Source organism: Gorilla gorilla, chromosome 19 (assembly GCF_029281585.2).
Source record: "Gorilla gorilla gorilla isolate KB3781 chromosome 19, NHGRI_mGorGor1-v2.1_pri, whole genome shotgun sequence".
NCBI classification, from domain to species: Eukaryota; Metazoa; Chordata; class Mammalia; order Primates; family Hominidae; genus Gorilla; species Gorilla gorilla.
This window is the reverse complement of record NC_073243.2, coordinates 54,748,320-54,773,559: the sequence shown is the minus strand read 5'-3', so window position 1 is coordinate 54,773,559 and position 25,240 is coordinate 54,748,320. Positions and strand designations below refer to the sequence as shown.

The window sequence follows — 25,240 nt, the reverse complement described above, 5'->3', positions numbered from 1 at the left end:
GATTTCTACAGAACATTTCACCCAGAAAACACATGCTCTTCAAGTGCACATGGAACATTCTCCAGAATAGACTGTATGTGAAAAATGTGGGGGCCCAGGGGGATGGGAATCAACTAATTTGAAAGAATTCTAATCATATAAAGTATGTTCTCTAAACACAATGAAATTAAATTAGAAATCGATGACAGAAAGATAAATGCAAAATCCCCTACATAATCCACAGATCAAAGAGGAAGACGCAAGGGAAATTAGAAAGTATTGTTAGCCCTTGAACAACTCAGGTTTGAACTGTGTAGGTCCATTTACATGCAGATTTTCTTCAATAACAGCTACATTGCGCATGCCTGCCTTTCCTGCCTCCCTTCTACCTCCCTCACCCCTGAGACAAGACCAACCTCTCCTCTTCCTCCTCTTCAGCCTACTCAGTGAAGAAAATGAGGATAAAGACCTTTAGGATGATCCATTTCCACTTACTGAATAGCAGATACATATTTTGTCTTCATTATGGTTTTCTCATTTTCTTTTCTCTACCACACTTCATTGTAAGAAGATAGTATATAATAAATATGACATACAAAATATGCATTAATGGACTGTTTACGTTATTAAGGCTTCCAATCGACAGTAGGCTATTTGTAGTTAAGTTATGGGTGAGTCAAAAGTTATATGTGAAGTTTTGACTGCACAGGGGGTCAGCGCCCCAATCCCTGCATTGTTTAAGGATCAACTATATTTTCAGTTAAATAAAGATCCAATATATCAAAATTTGTGACACAGCTAGTGATCTAAGCATCTACTTCATGAAACCAGAAAAAAGAAGAGCAAACAAAACTAAAAGCAGGCAGGAGAAATTAAATAAAAATAAAAGCAAAAATAAATGAAACTGAACACAAAAAATAGATAAAAATCAATGAATCAAAAGAAACCCTTGAAACTAAACAAAAGGTTAATAAAATTGATAAGTTTCTAGCCAGATCAGTCAAGAAAAAAAGACATAAGACACAAATTATCAATAGTAAGAATGTAAGAGAGGCTATCTCTGCAGTTCCTACGAACAATACAAAGATAGTATAATGACATGATGAACAACTTGATGCCAATAAACTTGACAACTTACATGAAATGGACAAATCCCTTAAAAGACAAACAACCAAAGCTCATAGAAGAAAACACAGATAATCTGAATAGTTCTATATCTATTTAAAAACTTGAAATCATATTTAAAACCTTCCCACAAAGATTATTCGAGCCTGAAGGCATGAACCTGTAGTCCCAGCTAAGTAGGAGCCTCAGGCAGGAGGATCACTTGAGCTCAGGAGTTCAAGGCTACCATAAGCTATGACTGCGCCACTGCACTCCAGCCTGGACAACAGAACAAGACTCCATCTCTAATTAATTAAATAAATGAATGAATGAATATAAATATTTTTTAAAACATTAAAAAATAGGCCGGGAGTGGTGGCTCATGCCTGCAGTCCCAGCACTTTGGGCGCCAAGGTGGGCAGATCAGTTGCAACAAGGAGTTCAAGACCAGCCTGCGCAACAGGTGAAACCCTGTCTCTACAAAAAATACTACAACAACAACAAAAATTAGCTAGGTGTGGTGGCGCACACCTGTAGTCTCAGCTACTCAGGAAGCTAAGGTGGGAAGATCACTTGAGCCGGGAGGTCAAGGTTTCAGTGAGCCAAGATCACACCACTGTACTCCAGCCTAGGTAACAAAGTGAGACCCTGTCTCCGTTTTAAAAAATAAAATTAAACTTAAAACCTTCCCACAAAGAAACTTCTAGGCCCAAATGACTTCACTGATGAATTCAACATTTAATACCAAACTTTTGACACTAAAGCTAGACAAAAACTTTACAAGAAAACTACAGACCAATAACTCATAAACACAGATGTAAAAATCCTTAATAAAATATTAGCAAACCGAATCCAATTAATATAAAAAGTATAATACTCCATGACTAAGTATATACCCCAGGGATAAAAAGTTGCTTTGATATTCAAAAAACTAACATAATATACTATATTAGAGAATAAAGAAGAAAAACAATATAGCCATCTTAACAAACACAGAAAAAGCATGTCACAAAATCCAATACCCATTCATGATAAAAATCTAACAAAAAGCATCTACAAAAAAAAAAAACCACACACAGTTAACATATTTGTGAAAGGCTGAGTGCTTCTTTCCTAAAGTCAGGAAGAAGACAAGCAATCTGCTCTCACCACTTCATTCAACCTGGTATTGCAGGTCTTAGCCTGTGTAGTAAGGAAAGGAAAAGAAATCTAAGGCAATATAAAAGAGAAAAGAAGTACAGCTCTCTTTATTCACACACAACATGAATGGGAAAGCAAAAAACCTTCAGGAATCTATAAAATCACTCCAACTAATAAATTAAATTAGCAAGATTGCAGGATACATGATTAATATAAAAACAAATTCTACTTCTACACACTCAAAACAATTGGAAATTGATTAAAAAAAAAAACTCACAATGGCATTAAGTTAGTAATATACTTAACAAAACGTATGCAAGACCCAGACCCTGAAAACTAAAAAACACTGGCATGGGAAACTAAAGAAAACCTAAGTTAATGGAGAGATACAACATATTCATGGATTGGAAGACCCAATATTAACATGGCAATTCTTCAAAAATTGATCTATATATTTGAAGCAATCTCAATAAAATTTCTGCCCTTTCAAAGAAAACATAAAGAACTTACAATAGACAAAGCAAGCTTTAAAAAGAAGGACAAAGTTAAAAGCTTCCCATTACACCTCATTTTAAAACTATTACAAAGCTGCAGTATGGTATTCGCATGAGAGGCATATAGAGCAATGAACTAGACTAAGTGTCCAGAAATAGACCCACATTTATGTGGTCAATTCATTTTCAACAAAAGTGCCAACATAATTCAATATGAAAATGGTTTTTTTTTGTCAATAAATAATGTTGGAACAACCAAATATTCAATGGAGAAAAAGTAGATATTGACCCTTTTTGTCACATTATACACAAAAAAATAATTCAAATGGATCACAATACTAAACAAATAAATCATAAAACTTATTTTAAAAAATAAGAAAAATTTTGGAACGTTGAGGCAAGTAAAGATTTCTTAGGACACTGAAAGCAAAAACCATAAAAGAAAAAAATGATAAATTAGATTCTATCAAATTTAAAACTTTTAAGCTTAAAAAACCACCATTAAGAAAATAAAGCAGCCGGCTGGGCGCAGTGGCTCACACCTATAATCCCAGCACTTTGGGAGGCCAAGATGGGCGGATCACGAGGTAAGGAGAGCAAGACCATCCTGGCTAAGACGGTGAAACCCCATCTCTACTAAATATACAAAAAATTAGCTGGGTATGGTGGTGGGTGCCTGTAGATCCAGCTACTCAGGAGGTTCAGGCAGGAGAATGGCGTGAACCCGGGAGGCGAAGCTTGCAGAGAGCCAAGATTGTGCCACTGCACTCCAGCCTGGGGGATACAGCGAGACTCCATCTCAAAAAAAAAAAAAAAAAAGAAAAAGAAAGCAGCCATAAAAAAGAATGAGTCCATGTCTTTTGCAGGGACACGCATGAAGCTGGAAACCATCATTCTCAGCAAACTAACACAGGAACAGAAAACCAAACGCACATGTTCTCATTCATAAGTGGGAGTTGAACAATGAGAACACATGGACAGAGGGAGGGAAACATCACACACCGGGGCCTGTCAGGGGGTGTGGGGTAAGGCGTGGGGAGAGCATAAGGACAAACACCTAATGCATGTGGGGCTTAAAAACTAGATGACGGGTTGATAGGTGCAGCAAACCACCATGGCACATATATACCTATGTAACAAACCTGCATGTTCTGCACATGTATCCTAGAACTTAAAGTAAGATAAAAAAGAAAAAGAAAATAAAAAGTTGGGCCAGGAGCGGTGGCTCATGCGTGTAATCCTAGCACTTTGGGAGGCTGAGGCGAGTAGATCACTTGAGGTCAGGAGTTCAAGACCAGCCTGGCCAACATGGTGAAACTCGTCTCTACTAAAAATACAAAAATTAGCTGGGCATGGTGGCACACACCTGTAATCCCAGCTACTCAAGACGCTGAGGCATGAGGTTGCAGTGAGCCGAGATTGTGCCACAGCACTCTAGCTTCGGCGACAGAGTGAGACTCTGTCTCAAAAAAAAAAAGAAAAGAAAAAGTTGATTGGGCATGGTGGCTCATGTTTATAATCCCAGCACTTTGACTTTGGAAGGCCGAGGCAAGAGGATCGCTTGAGCACAGGAGTTCAAAAACAGCCTGGACAACAAAGCAAGACCCTGTCCCATAAATAAATGAATAAATAAATAAATAAATAAATAAATAAATAAATAAATAAATAAATAAGAAAATACATAGCAAGCCACAGATTGAGAGAAAATATTTTTGAAACATATATCTAACAAAGGACTTTTATTCAGAATATATAAAGAACTCTTACAACTCAGACAAGCAACTAATTTTTTTTTAATGGGTAAAAGAGTTAACATTTCAAAAATGACAATAGCTGAATGGACAAGAAACACACGAAAAGATGTTCAGCAACACTGGTCATTAAGGAAATATAAATTAAAACCACACTGAGATACCATAACAAAAACCCTTAGAATGGCTAAAATAACAAAGACTGGCCATTAATAAATACACACATGCTATATATAGTCCAGCACTTCTACTCCTAGATATTTGTTCAAGAAAAAATAAAAGTATATATTACTGTACTGGTACACAAATGTTCAGAACATCTTTTTTTTTTTTTTTTTTTTTTTTAGAAGCAGTCTTGTTCTGTCACCCAGGCTGGCATGATCTGGGCTAACTGCAACCTCCACCTCATGGGTTCAAGTGATTCTTGTGCCTCAGTTTCTCAGCCTCCCAAGTAGCTGGGATTACAGGTGTGCACCACCACACCTCGCTAATTTCTGTTATTTTTAGTAGAGATGGGGTTTCACTACGTTGGCCAGGCTGGTCTCGAAATCCTGACCTCAAGTGATCCACCCAGCCTTGGCCTCCCAAAGTTCTGGCATTACAGGTGTGAGCCACCATACCCAGCCAGAACAGCTTTATTTTTAATAGCCAAAAATTGGAGACAACTCAAATGTCCATCAATATTTGCATGAATGGATAAGTAAACTGTGTTATATCCATACAATCGAATATACCTCAGGGGGAGAAAAAGGAACAACATGGATGAATTGCAAAACTAACATGTTAAGTGAAAGAAGGCAGACACAACAAAGTACTCACTGTAGGATTCCTTTTATATAATACTCTAGAAAACACAAAACTATAGGCACAGAAACTTGACCCTCCGGTTGCAGATGGGAGTGTGAATTGACTGTAAACACTCAGGGACAAGCTTTTCAAATATCTGAAAACTTGACTGTAACGGTAAATAACTTTACAAATTTATTCAATTGTACTCTTAAAATGGGCAAAATTTTATGTCATGTGAATTATACCTCAAAAAAGCTATTTAAAAGAGTAGTTCGACTAGTATCTATTCTATTTTTTTCCTTTGTGATTTAAATCCTATAAGTGTTTTTTTATGTGGGGCGGAGGTGGTTTTTTTTTTTTTTTTGAGACAGAGTCTCATCCTGTTACACAGGCTGAAGTGCAGTGGCGCAATCTCTGCTCACTGCAACCTCTGCCTCCGGGGTTCAAGCGATTCTCCTGCCTCAGCCTCCCAAGTAGCTGGGATTACAGGTGTGCGGCCACCATGCCCGGCTACTTTTTGTATTTTTAGTAGAGACGGGGTTTCACCATGTTGGCCAGGCTGGTCTTAAACTCCTGACCTCAAGTGATCTGCCCGCCTCTGCCTCCCAAAGTGCTGAGATTGCAGGCATGAGCCACCACGCCAGCCGTACTCCTATAGCTGGTTTTATCATTGCATTCATAAATATGTATGGTATTTTTTAAAGGTTATATGGTTAAGTTATAGATGGAAGAAGAAATCATGATAATTTTATTCTATTAAATCGGGGTGTCCAATCTTTTGGCTTCCCCGCACCACACTGGAAGAAGAACTGTCTTCGGCCACACATAAAATACACTAACAATATCTGATAATAAACAAACAAACAAAAATCATAATGTTTTAAGAAAGTTTACGAATTTGTGTTGGGCCGCATTCAAAGCCATCCTGGGCCACATGTGGGCCACAGGTTGGATAAGCTTGTATCAGATTTTGTTTTACATGGTATGTTTTTACCCAGCTATTTGTTCTTCTTTATAATTTGTTTTAAATTTCAGTCTCATTTTCAATAGGCTTCCTCTCCTCCACCCAAGACATTTGTTCATCCCCTCTGTTCCTACTCCTCCACTGAACACTCTGGAATTCTGGCTCTACTGTTAAAGTCTTCTATCTTTCCCTGTGTCTCCAAACTGTTCCCTGAAGGCTCTCTGTACCTCCTAGCCATCCAATTAAAGAGGCTTTCCCTAGGATACTGCTTGCCCCTGCAGGGAATGAGATCTACACAGCCCATACACCTTAAGAGTCCAGTATTGATGTTGGTGTTTTCATCATTCCTCAAAGCCATTTCTAGACCATTCTTCCTCTAGCCCCTTATAAAAATGCTTGTTCACCTGAGCTCGAATCAACAATATCACCTTTTACCAACTATTTCTCACCTGTCTACCTCTTCAGTCACTTTTCCCTCCTTCATTAAGACTTTACACCCATATCAGTCCTCCTCACCACCTCAAAGTTTGCCATTTAACAGCTTGATCTTTCTCTTCTTTGACCTCATTATCACCAAGCAAGTTCTCTTCCATTCTCATCCTTTGTTTAATGTAAATCTTCCCTGCCAGACTAAGGTCCATGAAGATGGGGACCAGAGATGTCTTGTTCACTGCTAAACCCCAAGCAAATACCATAGTATATACTCTAGTTAAATAAGATTTTTTTCATCCCCACTAAATACAAAAAATTGAAGCTACTGGCCGGGTGCCATGGCTCATGCCTATAATCCCAGCACTCTGGGAACCCGAGGCAGGCGGATCACCTGAGGTCAGGAGTTTGAGACCAGCCTGGAAAACATGGTAAAACCCCGTCTCTACTAAAAATACAAAAATTAGTAGGGCATGGTGGCACGTGCCTGTAGTCCCAGCTACTCGGGAGGCTGAGGCAGGAGAATCACTTGAACCCGGGAGGCAGAGGCTGCAGTGAGCCAAGATCATGCCACTGCACTCCAGCCTGGGTAACAGAGCAAGACTCCATCTCAAAAAAAAGGAAAAGAAAAAAAAAATTGAAGCTATTAGCAGGCCCACGTTGCTTTCAAGAATACCAACAAAGACAATGAAGTATCTAGAAATTGTATCTAAAAAAATCAAACAAACAAAGGATGTTTTACCCAAGAAAGTATCTGTACTTTGAACAACTAAAGGAAATTAAACTTGATATATAAAAAGATAAGGCTGACAATTTTGAAACTTGAAATGAGGAATTGGCTCTGCTACTAATTAGTGGCTTTACTTAGTGTTCTTGGTCCTCTATTTTTTCCTCATCTATCAATTTAAAAAGTTGGATCTTCTGAGTTCTAAACATTCTGTTTCATTCATGTCTAAAGGTGTCCCAGCATGCAGAAAGGAGCCCAATAAGGGCGTTATAAGACAGCAACCTGATGACCTAGAGCTGTCACAACCTGAACCAAGTTACCTTATAAAAAAAATCTAAACAATAATAATAATCTAAGAATACTAAGATCTAGCAGAGCTTCATAAATAATGGTGGGACTAGATCAGGGTTCGGCAAACTATGACCCCTGTGGCAGCCGCTGTTTTTGTGAAGTTTATTGGAACATAGCCACATTATTCATTTAAGTATTGTCTATGGCTGCTTTCTTGCTATTAACAGCACAGTTCCATAGTTGTGAAAGAGACTATATGGCCCAGAGAGCCTAAAATATTTACTATTGGCTGGGTGTGGTGGCTCATGCCTGTTACCCCAGCACTTTGGGAGGCCAAGGTGGAAGGATCACTTGAGCCCAGGAGTTTGACACCAGCCTAGGCAACATAGTGAGACTTAGTCTCTACAAAATAATAATATAAAAATGTAAAAAAAAAAAAATTATATATATTATATATGTTATCTGGCATCTTAAGAAAAAGTCTGCTGACTCTAGCCTAAATGATCTATAAGGTTCATTTAACATTCTTACATGCTGGCAATGAAAAAAAGAGCTGCAATAAAATACTTTTAAACGGAAGACAGCAATAAAAAAGGAAAAAGGCATGATGAGAGAGAACAATTCATACAAGATCAAAATTCACCTCCCAGTGATAACACTAACTTCTCTTTTTAAGTGCGTGGCTTATCTTCCAGTCACTGAAACTTTCTATTCCAAGAATATACAAGATTAAACAAGCATTAGCGATTTAACACTCACCTGCCTTCCTTAACTCTTTCTGCATTCCCTCGACATATGTAGTATTCAATGTAACCATCGCTGCAGTTGATTTTTGACCAATCTGGATCACAAACATCCAAGAAGTGAGGCCGCAGTCTGCCTATTGAATACTTGGCAATGTCAGTCAGGGACTGACTAGCAGCTGCACCAAATAAAAAGGTTCCAATGGCTTTGTAAATAGTGGCTATGTAGTTATTCCTGATAAAGGAATTTGAGTGCAAAAGGTTACAGTAAACAGACAGAGTTTCTCCAAGAATAATCTGAAAAAGAAACAGAAAAATAACATGTTAAAGTAGCAAGCAGGCACTTTAAACAAAACAAAACATAGGGGGAAAAAAGGAAATGGTAAATCGCAAAAAGATCTTTGTTTCAAAAACAGTCCCAGCCCCTTTTTTCTTTACAATGGAGTCAACTTAGGATATCCAATTCTAAACCACAAAACAGGTGTCATATCAATGGTGGACATTACTTACAAAGCCATGGCTGGGACAAAATTATATCATCACTTACCTAAAATAACAAGATCTTATTTTTTTTTCTTGTATTCAAATAAACAGAGCTTTAAAAAGTAGACAGTGATATATCCTGGAGGACAAAAACTATGGCTTGTCCAAAAAACAAACTTCCAGCCGGGTGTGGTGGCTCATGCCTGTAATCCCAGCACTTTGGGAGCCCGAGGGAGGTGGATCACCCAAGGTCAAGAGTTCGAGACCAGCCTGGCCAACATGGTAAAACGCTGTCTCTACTAAAAATACAAAAAATCAGTCAGGCATGAAGGTGGGTGCCTGTAATCCCAGCTACTTCGGAGGCTAAGGCAGGAGAATCACTTGAACCTGGGAGGCAGAGGTTGCAGTGAGCCAAGATCGTGCCATTGTACTCCAGCCTGGGCAACAAGAGCAAGACTCCGTCTCAATAAATAAATAAATACATACATACCTACCTACTTCCCCAATCAGAAACTCCTGTGTATAAGTACTTTTATCTGACAGAGGCTTCATTTTTCTCAAATATTCCTTTGAATCAAAGACATCCATCATATTAAAAAGAGTAAAATCATTTCAGGGAGGATTGCTAGAGGATACAGAGGGCAGGGATTTAGCCTTCCAGGTGACCTCTGCTGGGGTCCCAAGGGGTGGGACGGGATTTTTAGTCACTAATTTAAAAGTATAAAAAGGTTTCCAATGCTTTATAAGTTAACAAACCCATATCCTGAGAATTCAAAGAATACTGAATGGCAACATTATAAATAGTAACATTTGCTATTAAAAAAGACAGTAAGACTCTAGCTACCTGAAACCAAAATAAACAGTTAAGGCCGGGCACTGTGGCTCACTCCTGTAATCCCAGCACTTTGGGAGGCCGAGGCAGGTGAATCTCTTGAGATCAGGAGTTCGAGACCAGCCTGGCCAATATGGTGAAACCCCATCTCTACTAAAAATACAAAAAATTAGCCAGGAGTGGTGGTAGGCACCTATAATCCCCAGCTACTTGGGAAACTGAGGTGGGAGAATCAGTTGAACCCAGGAAGTGGTGGTTGCAGTGAGCCGAGATGGCGCCACTGCACTCCAGCCTGGGCGCGACACAGCGAGACTCCATCTCAAAAAATAATAATAAAAATTAAAAAAAAAAAAAACACTTAACCACAGAGCAGCCTGAACAGTGGGTTTGCTAATCTGTGTGGAGAGAATGTAAGTAGCAAAGCTTGACTTGAGACACATTACTAGCTTCTCTGCTTCACCTTAAATTTATATAAACAATTTTATAAAGCATTCAAACATTTCCATTTAATGAGGATCAACTGTCTTCAGAGTAAGTCTTACCATAAGTAAAATAAATGGTTGCTTCCCGAAAGGGATTTCAAGAATCTGATACCTAAAATCCTTTCCTTACCTGGCTCAATGGCTCCTAGAGTTCCATAATTAGAATGTTTTAACTTTGACAATGAGACTATGAACTCTACAAGGTAAGGAGGATTTCTTAATTGTTGAACAGAAAACCTCATATCACCAGAGTGACCTAAACAAAGTAGGTGGTCAATAAATTTTAGTGAAAGGTGCTGCCTTGGGTAAACAGCAAATGCCCTTAGTTTACACATGTTAAGCCCCATAAAAATACAGTTCTAATTATAGTCCTTAACGTGAATGAATTAGTCAGATTCTTTTCTGAGAACAGGTCACAGGAGAGGTAAACTATATGTACTTCCAAGAATGTCATTCCTTTACAGTTTTGCTTAGGGTTATCCCTGACTGCCAACAGAGGAACCCTTTCCATTTCAGTACACATTGCCTCCTTAGGCCATTAAGGGGTCCCAGTAATTCCTCACAGATCAGCAGCCAGAAAGAACTTATCTAACATTTCATTTTGGAATTAATCTTTGATTCTTGAAAACATATCAAGTGTATTAATCAACCACAGTTTCAGCAGTTGAAACTTCCACATCTCAGGTATGAGCTGTTCTTAGGCACTGAACTATTTTCCAGAAACAGGTAGTATGTTTTGTGAGTCTTCCCAGTCATAACCATCATAGTTTATGGCCACCCAAATCCTGGTTCTTGCCAGTGATGACAGAAAATGAGTTTGCTAAGAATATTCAGAATACTGGGCACAGATTAAAAGCTGATCTTCAGAAGTAGTGTAAGCTGAAACTTAACCATTAATAATGGGAATGCAGGGGAGTCTCTAAAGCCAGCAAATGCTAGGTCAACTCACATCGCTGAGAGAAGCAGACAATAAAGAAGTTCTAAATCAATTCTTCTGAATTAAATGCAGAGATGCGTCTGCCCATTTGATCCACACAAGATAACCATATTCTTTTGTTTCATTTTAATTCCTTACCCTAACCTTTGAGCCATTTATGCCAATTCTTAACCTTTCATGAAGTTTACACCTAAGCCAAGTATGGCCTAATCCTTAAACTGAGACTATTTATAATGCATTATTTACTTAGATTCTAGGATATGATAAATTATCAAAGAAATAAAAATGTTTGGAGGAGTAAAACAATACTTATGAAGTTCAAAGCTAATAATTATCTAAATCAGAGTGATTCAACCTTTTTAAGCCTATCTCCCACAGTATTCTCTTATCATCCCCTTTAAATCTCCATCAACCAAGATAATTTTATATGTTTCTACACTGTCCCTATGATTTTGTGTCTTTCATTCAGGGCCCACCTTCCCAAAAGAATTGTCTAAAATCAATGACACACCTCCGCATCTTCTTCTCCCTCCTAAATATCTCTAACCACTTCCATTTCCTTTATTCTACTGATTTTCTTCTCAAAAGTCAAAATTGTTTCATCAGATCAAACAGATTTTTTTTTTTTTTTTTTTTTTTTGAGACGGAGTCTTGCTCTGTCGCCCAGGCTAGAGTGCAGCGGCGTGATCTCGGCTCACTGCAACCTCCGCCTCCCAGGTTCAAGTGATTCTCCTGCTTCAGCCTCCTGTGTAGCCAGGATTACAGGCACCCACCACTGCACCCAGCTAAATTTTGTATTTTTAGTAGAGAAGGGGTTTCACCATCTTGACCAGGGTGGTCTCGAACTCCTGACTTTGTGATCCACCCGCCTCGGCCTCCCAAAGTGCTGGGATTACAGGCCTGAGCCACCGCACTCAGCCAGATCAAACAGACTTTTATCAACTCTCACTTACTTTAACTTCTCAGTGTATTTGACTTCACTGACCATTTCCTCCTCATTGAAATTATCTCATGTCTTCTCAGAAACTATAATAATCCTGGTTCTCTACCTGCCAGCTCCCTCAATCACTCATTTATTAATCAATCATTTGCAACTCATGTCAAGGCCCTGGTATGCAGTCTTAATCATAGGGATTTTTTTAAATAAATGATTTACTTTCTAGTAAATAAAGTTAAATGTATACAAGTCTAACCGAGCATTGCCTGAAAGAGGCTGAGTTAATGAATAAAATTGAATTATTTTAAATGAGCACATAAGGCTGAGCATGGTGGCTTACACCTATAATCCCAGCACTTTGGGATGTTGAGGCAGGAGGGCGGCTTGAGCCCAGGAGTTTGAGACACAAGCCTGCGCAACACAGAGAGATAGTTATCTCTTTAAAAAAAAATGTAATTAGCTGGATGTGGTGGTGCACACCTGTGGTCCCAGCTCCTCAGGTGGCTGAAGCAGGAGAATCACTTAAACCCAGGAGGTTGAGGCTGCAGTGAGCTCTGATCACACCACTGCACTCCAAGCCTGGGTGACAGAGAAAGACTCTGTCAATCAATTAATCAAAACATACATACATAAATCCACTGCCCTAAGCAGTGTTTGTTTTCAGTGATACTGTAGAGATGAAAACAATACCTTTAAACAATCTGTTCTTTTTAAAGCAGTCTGCATTCATCTATTAATTTGCTTGCCATTTTATTAAATGTAAAGATAACTTTCTCACAGGTTATGCTGAGACAGTAGAGAATAGGCCGGGCGCAGTGGCTCACACCTATAATCCCAGCACTTTGGGAGGCTGAGGCAGGTGGATCACGAGGTAAGGAGCTCAAGACCATCCTGGCCAACATAGTGAAACCCCATCTTTACTAAAAATACAAAAATTAGCTGATGTGGTGACAGGCACCTGTAATCCCAGCTATGTGGGAGGCTGAGGCAAGAGAATCGCTTGAACCCAGGAGTCGGAGTTTGCAGTGAGCTGAGATCGCGCCAGTGCACTCCAGCCTGGGCAACACAGGGAGACTGTGAAAGAAGAAAGAAAGAAAAGAAACAAAGGAAAGAAAGAGAGAGAGAGAAAGAAAGAGAGAAAGAGAGAGATAAAGACAGAAAGAGAGAGAAAAAGAGAGAGAGAGAGAAGAGGAAGAGGAGGAAGAGGAAGAAGAAGAGGAAGAGGAAGAAGAAGAAGAAGAAGAAGAGGAGGAAGAAGAAGAAGAAGAAGAAGAAGAAGAAGAAGAAGAAGAAGAAGAAGAAGAAGAAGAAGAAGAAGAAAAGAAATTGAAAAGAATTCCAAGTTAATGAAATATAATTCATGAGTTTTTACTAAGCATTTTGTCAGGCCCTGTGTAGGCCGTGCACATCAACACAGTGCCCAGCAATCAGTGTCCTGCTCTACTGCAGCCCTCCAGGCTAGAGCAAATTCCTGTAGTTCTGCTAGCATGGCATCCTTTTTACTGAGACCAAAAAACAAGGCAGAATTGAAAGACAGGTCTATTTCTAGCACTGTTTATTTGAATATTTGAATCCTGTCTGAAATTGGCTATTTGCAACTAAAAGTCCTACTAAAAATGTTATATTTAATTGCTTAGCAATCACTCAGAAACATATATACTTTTTAAAAAAAAGACCCTACTCCCTCCTTAATGGAAGAATTATAGACTTGGCTTTCTTCTAGCAGCAAAAATTCAGTGTAAAGATTTGTTTAGATTAAAAGAATACCTGATTTCCTAAAACTTCCCTGTACTTCGGGAGAGTCACCAACATTACTGTGTAATTACTCTATAGTTTCCTTCATACAGTTTCATTCAGGCACCTAGGACATGCTGGGCTCCATGCCAGGCGGTGGACACAAAGATGAACAAGATATCATCTCTGCCTTCAAGGAGCTCACAGTCTTATAAAACAAATATCTATATACAAAGGTTTTCTTTTATTAATTATGCACCACAAATTACAAGTTAACTCTCATTGCTAATAAGGTATTACGATCATTCTTAAGACATTTCTAAATTAAGAAGCTTTTCTTTTTTTAAAATAAACTCCAAAAACAGACATGATATACATGCTGTCATCTTTGGCCTATCTCCTGGATACAACTATATATACTTTTTAATTAAAAAAAAAAAAATCTGTGTGTGTGTGTCTCTGTGTTTGAGAGAGGGTCTCACTCTGTTGCCCAAGCTGGAATGCTGTGGGGCAATCATGGCTCACTGCAGGCTCAACTTCCTAAGCTGAAAGGATCCTCCTGCTTCAGCCTTCTGAGTAGCTGGGACCAGAGGCTCCTGCCCACCATACCTGGCCTTTTTTTGTGAGGAGGGGGATGGATATAGGCAGGGGTCTTGCTATGCTACCCAGGTTGGTCTCAATACTTCAGGGCTCAAGTGATCCTCCTGACTTGGCCTCCCAAATGCTGGGATTACAGGCGTGAGCCACCACATCCACCATATTTTCTGGGTTTTTTTTTTTTTTCAGACGGAGTCTCATTGTGTCAACCAGGCTGGAGTGCAGTGGTGCAATCTCGGTTCACTGCAACCTCCACCTCCTAGGTTCAAGCGATTCTCCTGCCTCAGCATCCTGAGTAGCTGGGATTACAGGTGCCTGCCACCACACCCAGCTAATTTTTGTATTTTTAGTAGAGACGGGGTTTCACCAGGTTGGCCAGGCTGGTCTCGAACTCCTGATCTCAGGTGATCTGCCCGCCTCAGCCTCCCAAAGTGCTGGGATTACAGGCATGAGTCATTGCACCCAGCCTTCTACTTTTAACTAACATAAATCTTGTTTATAAAGTCACAAGTTATGGTCAGCAGAGCCATGCAGTGGAAGCATGCTGGAACCATAAAATTACAAGCTATGGAGCACAAAACTGTTAAGTTACAGAATTTTAGTAGAGATTATAAAAATCATGTAGTCCAGTCAATAGTCTTATCCCTAGACACATTCTTTAAGCATTTCCACCTGAAATACCGGAAAACAACAGTTACTATTTTAGTTTAAGACTCACTCTTGCATTCAGTACCAGTAAAAATTATTTCGTATTCACTACTAATCATATATAGAACTATAGCTTTTCTCTCCTGTGTATGATATTATCTAAAAATTATTTAAAGTAAGCGTGCATTAAAGTTTTAACATCACTTAGCAAAATTTTTCTTTTCTAGAACTCAGTACAGAGGGAGAATCAAAAACGGTAGGTACATACATACAGATACAATAAATTATAAAATGATATCCTATGTATAAAGTATGCTAGAATCATATTGCTATAACATTCAACTATTGATCACGAGATTATTAAAACAATAACAAATTAGAGCTCTAACAATCACAGTGACATGGAAAAGATTAGCATAAAATCTATACATATCCAGCAAGGTTCTTTTCGTGTTTTTTTTCTGTTTTTTTTAAGATGGGATGTTGCAGTGTTGTCTGGGCTGGAGTATAATGGCTATTCACAGCTGTGATCATCACATATTATAGTATCCAACTCCGAGACTCAAGCGATCCTCCAGCCTCAGCCTCTCGAGTAGCTGGGACTACAGGCATGTCACCATGCCTGGCTCTTATAATTACACATTGTTATTTTTTGACTCCACTTAAAATAGCTGAGATTCTCTTGATCAAATAAAGCATCAATTAAAGGTTTAAAAAGCATACATTGTTTTTGGAGGATTACACATTTAAGCATTAAAAGAGTAACAGAAAATTAAGCCAAGTGCCCAAAAGTTATAAACTTGGAAAAGTGGATTTAACTTACAACGATAATACTGAATGGAATGATTATTCCACCTAATAACGCATAAGGTATGGTGTCTTCTTTGTAAGGGTACTTGATGGACTCATCATTACAGAATACTCCTCGTTGGAAGGGGGTATGCCTTGAAGTAAGAATTGCAAAAGGCAATCCAGCTAGCAAAAGGGAATAAATGAAAATATCATTAAAAAAGAAATATCAAAACTAATTAATGGCAATAATTATCCCACAGACTCTGTCTAAAAATGCATTTGCCATGAAAATAAATGAGAGCACATGTAAAAAAGGAAATGCAGCAATGCATGCAACAGAAGTTAGAAAGATTACAGTTTTAAGATAAAGATGTTTTGTCTACAGCAAACAAAGTGTTCAAATCCTCTATTAACCAATTTAACAAAGAGTTATCTTTCCTTTGTTTCTGTCCAAACACACTAAATGGATTTTGGAAAAATCTCTTCTCACGTTCTTGTTGTCATTTAATCACCAGGTTTTTAACGCTACTTCAAAACCAATTTTTCATGGGCTTTGCTTCCAAAAAGAAAACATTTTAGCATTCCATATTTGGATAGGTCATTGTCACTGGCTAAGCTATCAGAGTATCTAAATAAAACTTTATCCACTCATTTCTGTATTGTCTATAGCAGGCTGAAAGCTGCTATAAAAAGGAATCTGAACTTAAAGTTTCTTTTTTTTTTTTTTTGAGACAGGGTCTCATTCTGTTACCCAGGCTAGAATGCGATGGTGCGATCATAGCTAAGTGCAGCCTTGATCTCCTGGGCTCAAGCTATCCTCCCGCTTCAGCTTCTTGAGCAGCTGGGACCACAGGCACGCACCACCATGCCAAGCTGGTTTGTTGGTTTTTGGGGTTTTTTTTTTTTGTTTTTTGTTTGTTTGTTTTTTAGTAGAGACGAGGTCTAGCTATGTTGCCCAGGCTGATCTTGAACTCCTGAGCTCAACTGATCCTATATCCTCAGCCTCCCAAAGTGCTGGGATTACAGACATGAGCCATTGCACCCAGTCCTGAGCTTAGTTTCTTAAGAAAAGATGACAATGGAGTCAAGCATAAAGGCACCTAACAGACAGCGCTGTTTTTATCATCAGCGTTTTCTGTAAAGATCATGTCTTATACTCACCTCCTAAAATGCCAAATTTTTGCCTAAATGTGAACTTCAAGAATTCAATTCTCCTTTACTTTACTTCACTGAACTTGACCTACTGATTAATACTACAGCATACTGACTAGTACTGTGTTGTAAGAGATGCAGGTTAGCAGAAACCCTCCACATGAGATCTGCTTTAAGACTGACCCAAGCCTGAAACGCTCTCTCCCTAAGTGATCCATGTCCCTGCAGTAATACCATAACCACTAAGCTAACACACTCACTGTAAAAGTGTTGCTTCTCCATGAAGCACCAAGACTTGATGACCATTTGCAGTTCTCATTAACTCCACTAAGGCCCTAAAGGCTAAATGACAACCAAGCCTCTGTCACTCTGCCTGAGTGTATTTACCACAAATATCAAATCTGTTCAATCTATTATAAGAGCTAAAAAGGAGAAGCACATGAAATCACATTTCATTCTTAGCTCTTTTATCTTCCCATTTTTCATTTAGACATTGAATACATGAACCAAAGTTTAGTTCTCTGTATTAGTCAATTTGCCAATAGCTGTCAACCCTTTAAAAGTCTTTAAGATGCTACAAGGTTCCCAAAGCTATACTTCTAGTAATGCTACGCCTTAAAAGAAAAAAAACAAAAAAAACTAAACTAGAGCTGACTTTGCTAACTGACACTTATATTGGCCTTCATATCCCAATTCAGACTATCCTCTGATTCACCAAATAGTTTTCATTCATAGGAATGGGGTAAAATGGCCAAGTTTTCAATACATATACCATGGTTACAATATAACTTCAAAAGAATTTGCACAAACCTTTTGCACTTATCAGCACACACTGTGGAGGTAAATACACAGGGCTGTGATTTTATTATTGGCTGCCCCATACAGTAACTAAATGCTTAGCCCCCTAATCAATAACCATACTCTAACCCAATGAGCAAATTTATTTTGTACATAAAAAGAACCACTACTTCTCTTTTTTTTTTTTTTTTTTTTTGAGATGGTGTCTTGCTCTGTTGCCCATGCTGGGGTGCAGTGACACAGTCTCGGCTCACTGCACACTCCACTTCCAGGACTCAAGCAATTATCCTGCCTTAGCCTCCCAAGTAGCCAGGACTACAGGCACCCACCACCACGCCCAGCTAATTTTTGTATTTTTAATAGAGAAGGGTTCTGCCATGTTGGCCAGGCTGGTCTCAAACTCCTGACCTCAAGTAATCCACCCAGCTCAGTCTCCCAAAGTGTTGAGATTACAGGCATGAACCATAGTGCCCAGCCAAAGAACCTCTATAATCTAATTTAGTCTACACAAAATAATTGAAACTTTGACTGTCTACAAAGCATATTTCTGAATTGGTTGCATTTTCCAATAAACATTTCTTTCTTTTGGAATAGTATATTTAGTATAGAAATTAAATTCACAGGTGTGGTGGCATGCACCTGTAGTCCCAGCTACTTGGGAGGCTGAGGCAGGAGAATCACTTGAACCCAGGAGGTAGAGGTTGCAGTGAGCCAAGATTGTGCCACGGCACTTCAGCCTGGGTGACAGAGTGACACTCTGTCTTAAAAAAAAAAAAGAAAGAAAGAAAGAAAGAAAGGAAATTCACATATAATAGGATTCGAGTCCAAAACTCACTAGGCTGTGTGTCCTTATTCTCAGAGAAAACATATAGGCCCAAATACACATGCCCAAATGTATTTAGAAATGCTATTAACATGTATGTCCATTAATATTAAGGGGTTTTGTTCCTCCCTGACCACAAAAACCATGTTAGAAACTATTCTTAGATTTAGAAAAAAAGTTTGTGGGTATTTTTCAGGATAGTAGGGGAACAAAATAAAACCCCATACAAAGGATAATAGCCCATTTTAAAAAATAAAAATATTCATGTGGGCAAATACTAAGTAAACCCACTGTGCAAGGAATTCCACTAGGTGCTACCAGGAATACAAATTGAATAAGGCACAGTACATAATTATAGCAGAGAATAAACTGAGGTACAAAAAATTCTGAATGTTCGAAAGAAAAGGAGAGTTGGTGATACCTCTGAGTGTGATATTCGATAAGCCAGTAGTTATGAGAGACTCCATCTCAGCAGAAGGGGTCTAGGACAGAGACAGAGATTTGGGGATAGAAAGGGTCTCTAAAGTCACAGAGGTACAAAACACTGTACAGGATGTATATAGAGAGAAAAGAAGTGGAGGATGAGGCACAGAGCAACAGCAGAGGAAGATGAGGAGAGGAAGAAGATCCACTACGGCAGACATGAGTGGGGTAAGGGCAGGTCAGGAGACAGTGACCTCACCGTGGCCACATCAGAAAGAGAGGGCATACAGGAGGTGGAGATTGGTCCACAGTGCCCAATATGGCATCCAGTGGGATTTCAATTGCCAGTCTTAGTAAAAGAGGTTTTAATAAGAAAGGGTAACATCCAGACTTCAAGTTTTGGTAAGGAAATATAAGAAAATAAGCACGAATCTACCACAAATGTACACTATTCTGTTGAGAGAATCAAGAAAAGAGGCTGCCACCACCAAAGGCCTTAGAAATATTTTTAAATTGATAATAAATAATGGCCAATATTTGCCATTCCTCATATAAGCCTATGAGATTTTTTTTTTTTTTTTTGAGACAGAGTTTCACTGTTGCTGCCCAGGCTGGAGTGCAATGGTGCAATCTCGGCTCACTGCAACCTCCACCTTCCGGGTTCAAGCGATTCTCCTGCCTCAGCCTCCAGAGTAACTGAGATTACAGGTATGCACTACCATGCCCAGCTAGTTTTTTTGTATTATTAGTAGAGATGGGGTTTCACCATGTTGGCCAGGCTAGTCTCAAACTCCTGACCTCAGGTGATCCACCTGCCTCAGTCTCCCAAAGTGCTGGGATTATAGGCGTGAGCCAGTGTGCCCAGCCAAGATGTATTGAATCAATGTCATTACCCAGTGCCATTTCATTTTCACTAACTATCTAAACCTAAATACAGACCCCTGGAAGGGGATGAAGAAAAAGACCAAACCACGGGTTGTTCACTGACCCACCTAAGGCTCAAAAAGAACAGCTCTTTCAGATTCCTGTTCTGGAAATATGTGAATTTTAACAAAAACTGAGTAAGTCCAAGGTGGCAAACAACACTGAGCCATGTACAAGGAAGACTGGCTGAAGAAGCAGCTGAGAACAAAGCAGGTCTACAGAGGAGGAAGCAGTGACTAGCCTGGTCCCTGAACGGGTGAAATGGGAAAGTAGCTCTGGCTCCCCATTGCCAAAAGGCCTCAGTGATCTTGCTGTTTGGGGTTATTAGAGCACCTTTTACCCTTTTCAACAAAGCCCAATTTTACTTAATCTAGTTAGAATTTCTACTCCTTGAAACCAAGAGAGACAAAGCAAAATCAATTATAATTTAACCATTCCTCCTACTTTGAGAGCATGTAGGTTATTTTTAATTTTTTGATTACCCTATGTGATGCTATAGTGAACATTTCTGAATACAAATTCTTGTTTGCATTTCTAGTTATTTCCTTAAGATATATATGTATGTGGAATTAAAAGATACAAACATTAAATCCTTGATAAACTATTCCAAAAGGGTTAGTGCACACCATCAACTTACTTCACCAGACACAGTGTACAAAAGTGTGGAGAAATGCAAACATTTAAATAGATACTTGATGTTAACTTTGACATTTACTGAAGATTTCAAGGCAAAAGTGAAAGAGTTCCCTTTCTTCGTTTATCAAATCAAGTCAAAACCCTTTTCCTTTCACCTGAAAGATTATATCTCTAAATCTCTTTCATCATTTCTCAAATGACTACCCTTGTCTAACACTGTTTCTTACTACTTGAGCTGGCAAAATTCATTTTCACTCTCCCTTTTTTTAAATTGAGGTATAATTTACATACCATAACATTCATCCATTCTAAGTATATATATAATTCAATGGTTTTGGTAAATTTATATAGCTATGCAACATCACCACAATCTAGTTTTAGAATATTTTCATTACCCCCCAAATTCCCTTGAGCCCATTTGCATTTAATCCCTGCTTCCACTAAGAAACCCAGGCAATCACTCATCTGCTGTCTCTACACAAATTTGCCTTTTCTAGACATTTCATATAAATGGAATTACACAATATGTAGTATTTATATGTGGCTTTTATCACTCAGCATAATGTTTTCGAGGTTGATCTGTGTTACAGCATGCATTTTGTTCCTTTTTATTAATGAATAGTATTCAGTTGTATGTATATACCACATTTGGTTTATCCACTCACCAGTTAATGGACATTTAGATTGCTTCCAGTTTTGTGCTATTATGAATAATCCTATGAACATTCATATACAAGTATTTTTGTAGATATGTTTTCATTTCTAATGGGTAGATACCTACAAGTAGGATTGCTAGGTCATATGGTAAGTTGATGCTTAACTTCTTAAGAAATTGCCAAACTGTTTTCCAAAGTTGTTGCACCCTTTTACATTCCCACATTCCGCTTTTTGATACATTCACTAGTCAGCCCATGACTCAGGTTCTCTGCATAGTAAACTCATACTCAGCTATAAATAAACACAACTTTCTATATTTTACCAGTGAATATTTATAATGGTTCAAGACAGAGTATGTGATATGGTAACTCACTGCTTCCACAAACCAAATACCACAAGAACACTTCGCCGTCCTTTATTAGAGACAGGAAAGGACAACATATGAACATGGTCACACCACATCTTCTTTAACTTCCTCTTGCACAAATGCTCAGGATCTTGGAACCATAATACAAATACTAACAGTTTTAGTTAGAAATATTGGTGCTGGGGTATCCAGCAAATCTGGGAAACTGGTTAAAAACTCTTTTACATGTGAAGGGAACTCTTCTAATATTAGCGAAAATTACAAAACTGCCTTCACAAAATAATGTTTTAAGGATCACCTACATAGCACCATGGATATATTGTTCCTTTTTGTTGCTGAACAGTATTCCATTGTATGAATCTAAAACATACCAGATGCCCAGGAGAGACTGGCATGCAACTTTAGAGACCACAGTAGCAAATCACTAAGGGATACACTGCCTTGGGGATGACAGCAGCTGGCAACAGTCTGAGAAATTCTGACACACAGATGGCAGGCGCCTTGGGATTTACTGTGAGATCAAGTACCACCTCAATAGTTTGGAAGAAAAAAAGACCCCATAGGCAGACCAAAAGACCCACGGAATAGAAAGAACTGTGTCCACTTGTGAAATATTTCAGGAAATACATTCTTCTCTTAATGCCTGAACAAGTAGAGAAGAATGTGGATGTAGGCTAGAAGCCTGAAGAACCCAGACATATAGGTCAGACTGTCAAATAATGGAGCTATTACTATTTTGTTAATAAAATTGCTCATAAGAATTGAGAATCAGTACTTTCCACAATGCTGTGGATAGGAAATGCAGCTACACATGAGAATAAGTAAACAAGAAAATAAAACTTTTTTCCAACCTAAGAAACCAATCTCCACAGTACTATATTTCTACAATTCTAATAGACATTTCCTCCATATTTTAAGATATCTCCAAAGAGGGAAATACATATATATTTATATTTTTATTTTTATAAGATCTATAAATATATATTTCTTTATATAAGATACATCCAAAGGGGGAAATATAAATATTTATAATTATATATTTATATTTAAATATTATATTTAAGTATTATATTTAAATTGTATATATTTATATTTCCCCCTTTGGAGATATATATATCTCATACATATATATATATAGTATATAGTATATACACACACAGACACACACACACACACATATCTCCAGTCAGGATACGCATTCAATGTAAGTCTCCTTTTTCCCCCCCACCCCCGAAAAACTGTTTTAATGAGGTATCTGATAGCAAGAGATGACTTGGAAATATGGTCAGTTTCCACAGAGTTAAGCTGAATTTTCATGGTAGTAGTCATTATCAAACATAAACAACAATCTTATTCTATTTAACATTTTGTAGTTTTTCATAAAATTTTCTACCTCAAGTTATTAAACACCTATTACATGCCACTAAGGTTACAATGGTGAGCAATACAGACCATTCCTACTCCAGTGAAGATTATTGTCTTACTGCCTATAGAGGTGAAAATAAGAAATGGCAGCACAGCGCCTATGTCCCCATGAAAACAAGGGAGAAATGACAAACAAATGTGAGCAATAGACTGTTTGGATACCAGCTTCCTGCACCAGTACAGGAAAAGGACAGCAAGAGAGATGTGCCTTGCCATAAAACCTAACCAACTCCAATCTCCTCTGCCGTGCAGGGTAAAATTCTAAAGCCACTTCGCCATAAGAACACTTTACTTATATAGTACTTTACACTTTATAAAAATAAACTTATTAACCCACTCATTCTTTCTTCCTCAAGACTAGCAATTTCTTATTACCATTTAAGTAAGCTATTCAAAATAATAAAAATTATACCTCAGTTACCTGCTTTGTGGGCAGCCTCTCTAAAAAAATATTATTTTTTCAAACAACGTACCAAAAACAAAGAACTTCAGAAAATCCACGTATCTATAGTAAATAATCTCCCTCATCTTCCAAAACATTATCAAATCCCAAACTTTACAAATGTGGTATTCCACAACAATTCAACCCAAAAAATGTATCCTGTGTTATTTCCCCCAGGTGTTAACAAAGGGAGTAAAAGTGATTTTTTAAAATTAACTTAGGAGCACTTAGACTACCAAAATTAATAAAAAATATTTCTTAATATTTCTTAAAAAGTTGTATTTTATCCTTTAAAATTGTGAATATTGTCTACTTAATATATTATTACACTAGTAATATTTATAGTGAAAATCTGATTAATCAATGCCAGAAAAACACAAGTGCTTAATGGTATACAAAAGCTAGACATTTTTCATTATGCTAACACACAAACAACATCAGTTGAAAAGGATAATTCAAAGTACATTATTCGAGGCTAGGTGCAGCGGCTCATGCCTGTAATCCCAGAACTTTGGGGAGGCTGAGGTGGGCAGATCACAGGAGGTCAGGAGTTCAAGACCAGCCTGGCCAACATAGTGAAACTCCGTCTCTATTAAAAATACAAAAATTAGCCAGGCATGGTGGCACGTGCGTGTAATCCCAGCTACTCAGGAAGCTGAGGCACAAGAATTGCTTAAACCCGGGAGGCAGAGGTTGCAGTGAGCCAATATCATACCACTGCACTCTAGCCTGGGTGACAAAGGGAGACTGTCTCAAAAAAAAAAAAAAAAAAAAAAAACTACATTATTAGAAATTTTGGGTTGAGAGGCTATTTCCATTTCTGTATTTTTTACACTTAGAATGACTTTGCAAAAATCTCCAACCAAAAACTATAACAATCCACATCCTAGAGTAAAGGAATTTTAATAGACCAATACTTGGTCTATTAAATGGAGATATAATGGGATTTTAAATAATGCATATTTCTGAATTAACCTAGAACAAAGGTTTTTTGCATATTAAGATATGTTTACATAGATGTTCTTCTACGATGAGCTACTAACTCACTATGCAATGCACGCTTAAGATAAAGTTCATCATTAATAGACAGTGACAAAGGCTCTTTAGTTGACTAAACATTAGTTAACCAGCTGTGAACCCTCTTCTCAACTAGGCCTCAACCTTGGCCTTTCATGTCAGCCTGTCCTTGCATGGTGTGCAAGGACACGACATGCCCAGTCTTAGCAAAAGTCCTGCTAAGTCAGCTAAGCAAGAAGCCCCTCATCCTTGATATATGATTAAATTCCTCATCTCCCACCTTTGATACATAAATCTTTGGCCTGCCTTAACAAGAATCTCCTACCTTTGATGTCTCCTCTTCGTGATTTTCCATCCACTGATTCCCCTCACCCATAAATCCACCCCCTTCTCCTTGTTGTAGTCAGAGTTGAGCTCTCCGCTATTGCACTAGGTGCAATAGTCTTGAGTAAAGTTTTCCTTACCATTTTAACAAGTATCAGAATAATTTTTTTCAACAATAGAAACCCATATTAGATGGAAAGTTTCCAACTCCTAAGTAAACTTGGGTTGGCAGATTGAAAGGAAACAACGAAAACTTTTTTAAAAAATATTAAATTGTATCAAACCAACAACTGAGTGCTTTAAACACTTTCAAGGTACCAAGGCTATAGAGTAAAAGATACAGAGACTGGGGTCTATAACAAAGAATGTGGCCTTTGTCCCTGGGAGAGAGACTCTAAA

General features: G+C 38.2%; 1 protein-coding gene across 2 annotated transcripts in view; it reads right to left on the bottom strand.

Annotated features, from left to right (window-relative positions):
• PLPP1 (phospholipid phosphatase 1) overlaps positions 1-25,240 on the bottom strand; it is a 110,255-nt gene that overhangs the window by 34,573 nt on the left and 50,442 nt on the right. The window contains exons 2-3 of one of the 2 annotated variants that reach the window (XM_004058847.5): positions 15,885-16,036; positions 8,428-8,708 (exon numbers count right to left, since the gene is read on the bottom strand). In XM_004058847.5, coding sequence (XP_004058895.2) covers positions 8,428-8,708; positions 15,885-16,036 — 433 coding nt within the window. The remainder of the gene's footprint in view (positions 1-8,427; positions 8,709-15,884; positions 16,037-25,240) is intronic. The other variant, XM_004058848.4, reaches the window with a different exon arrangement.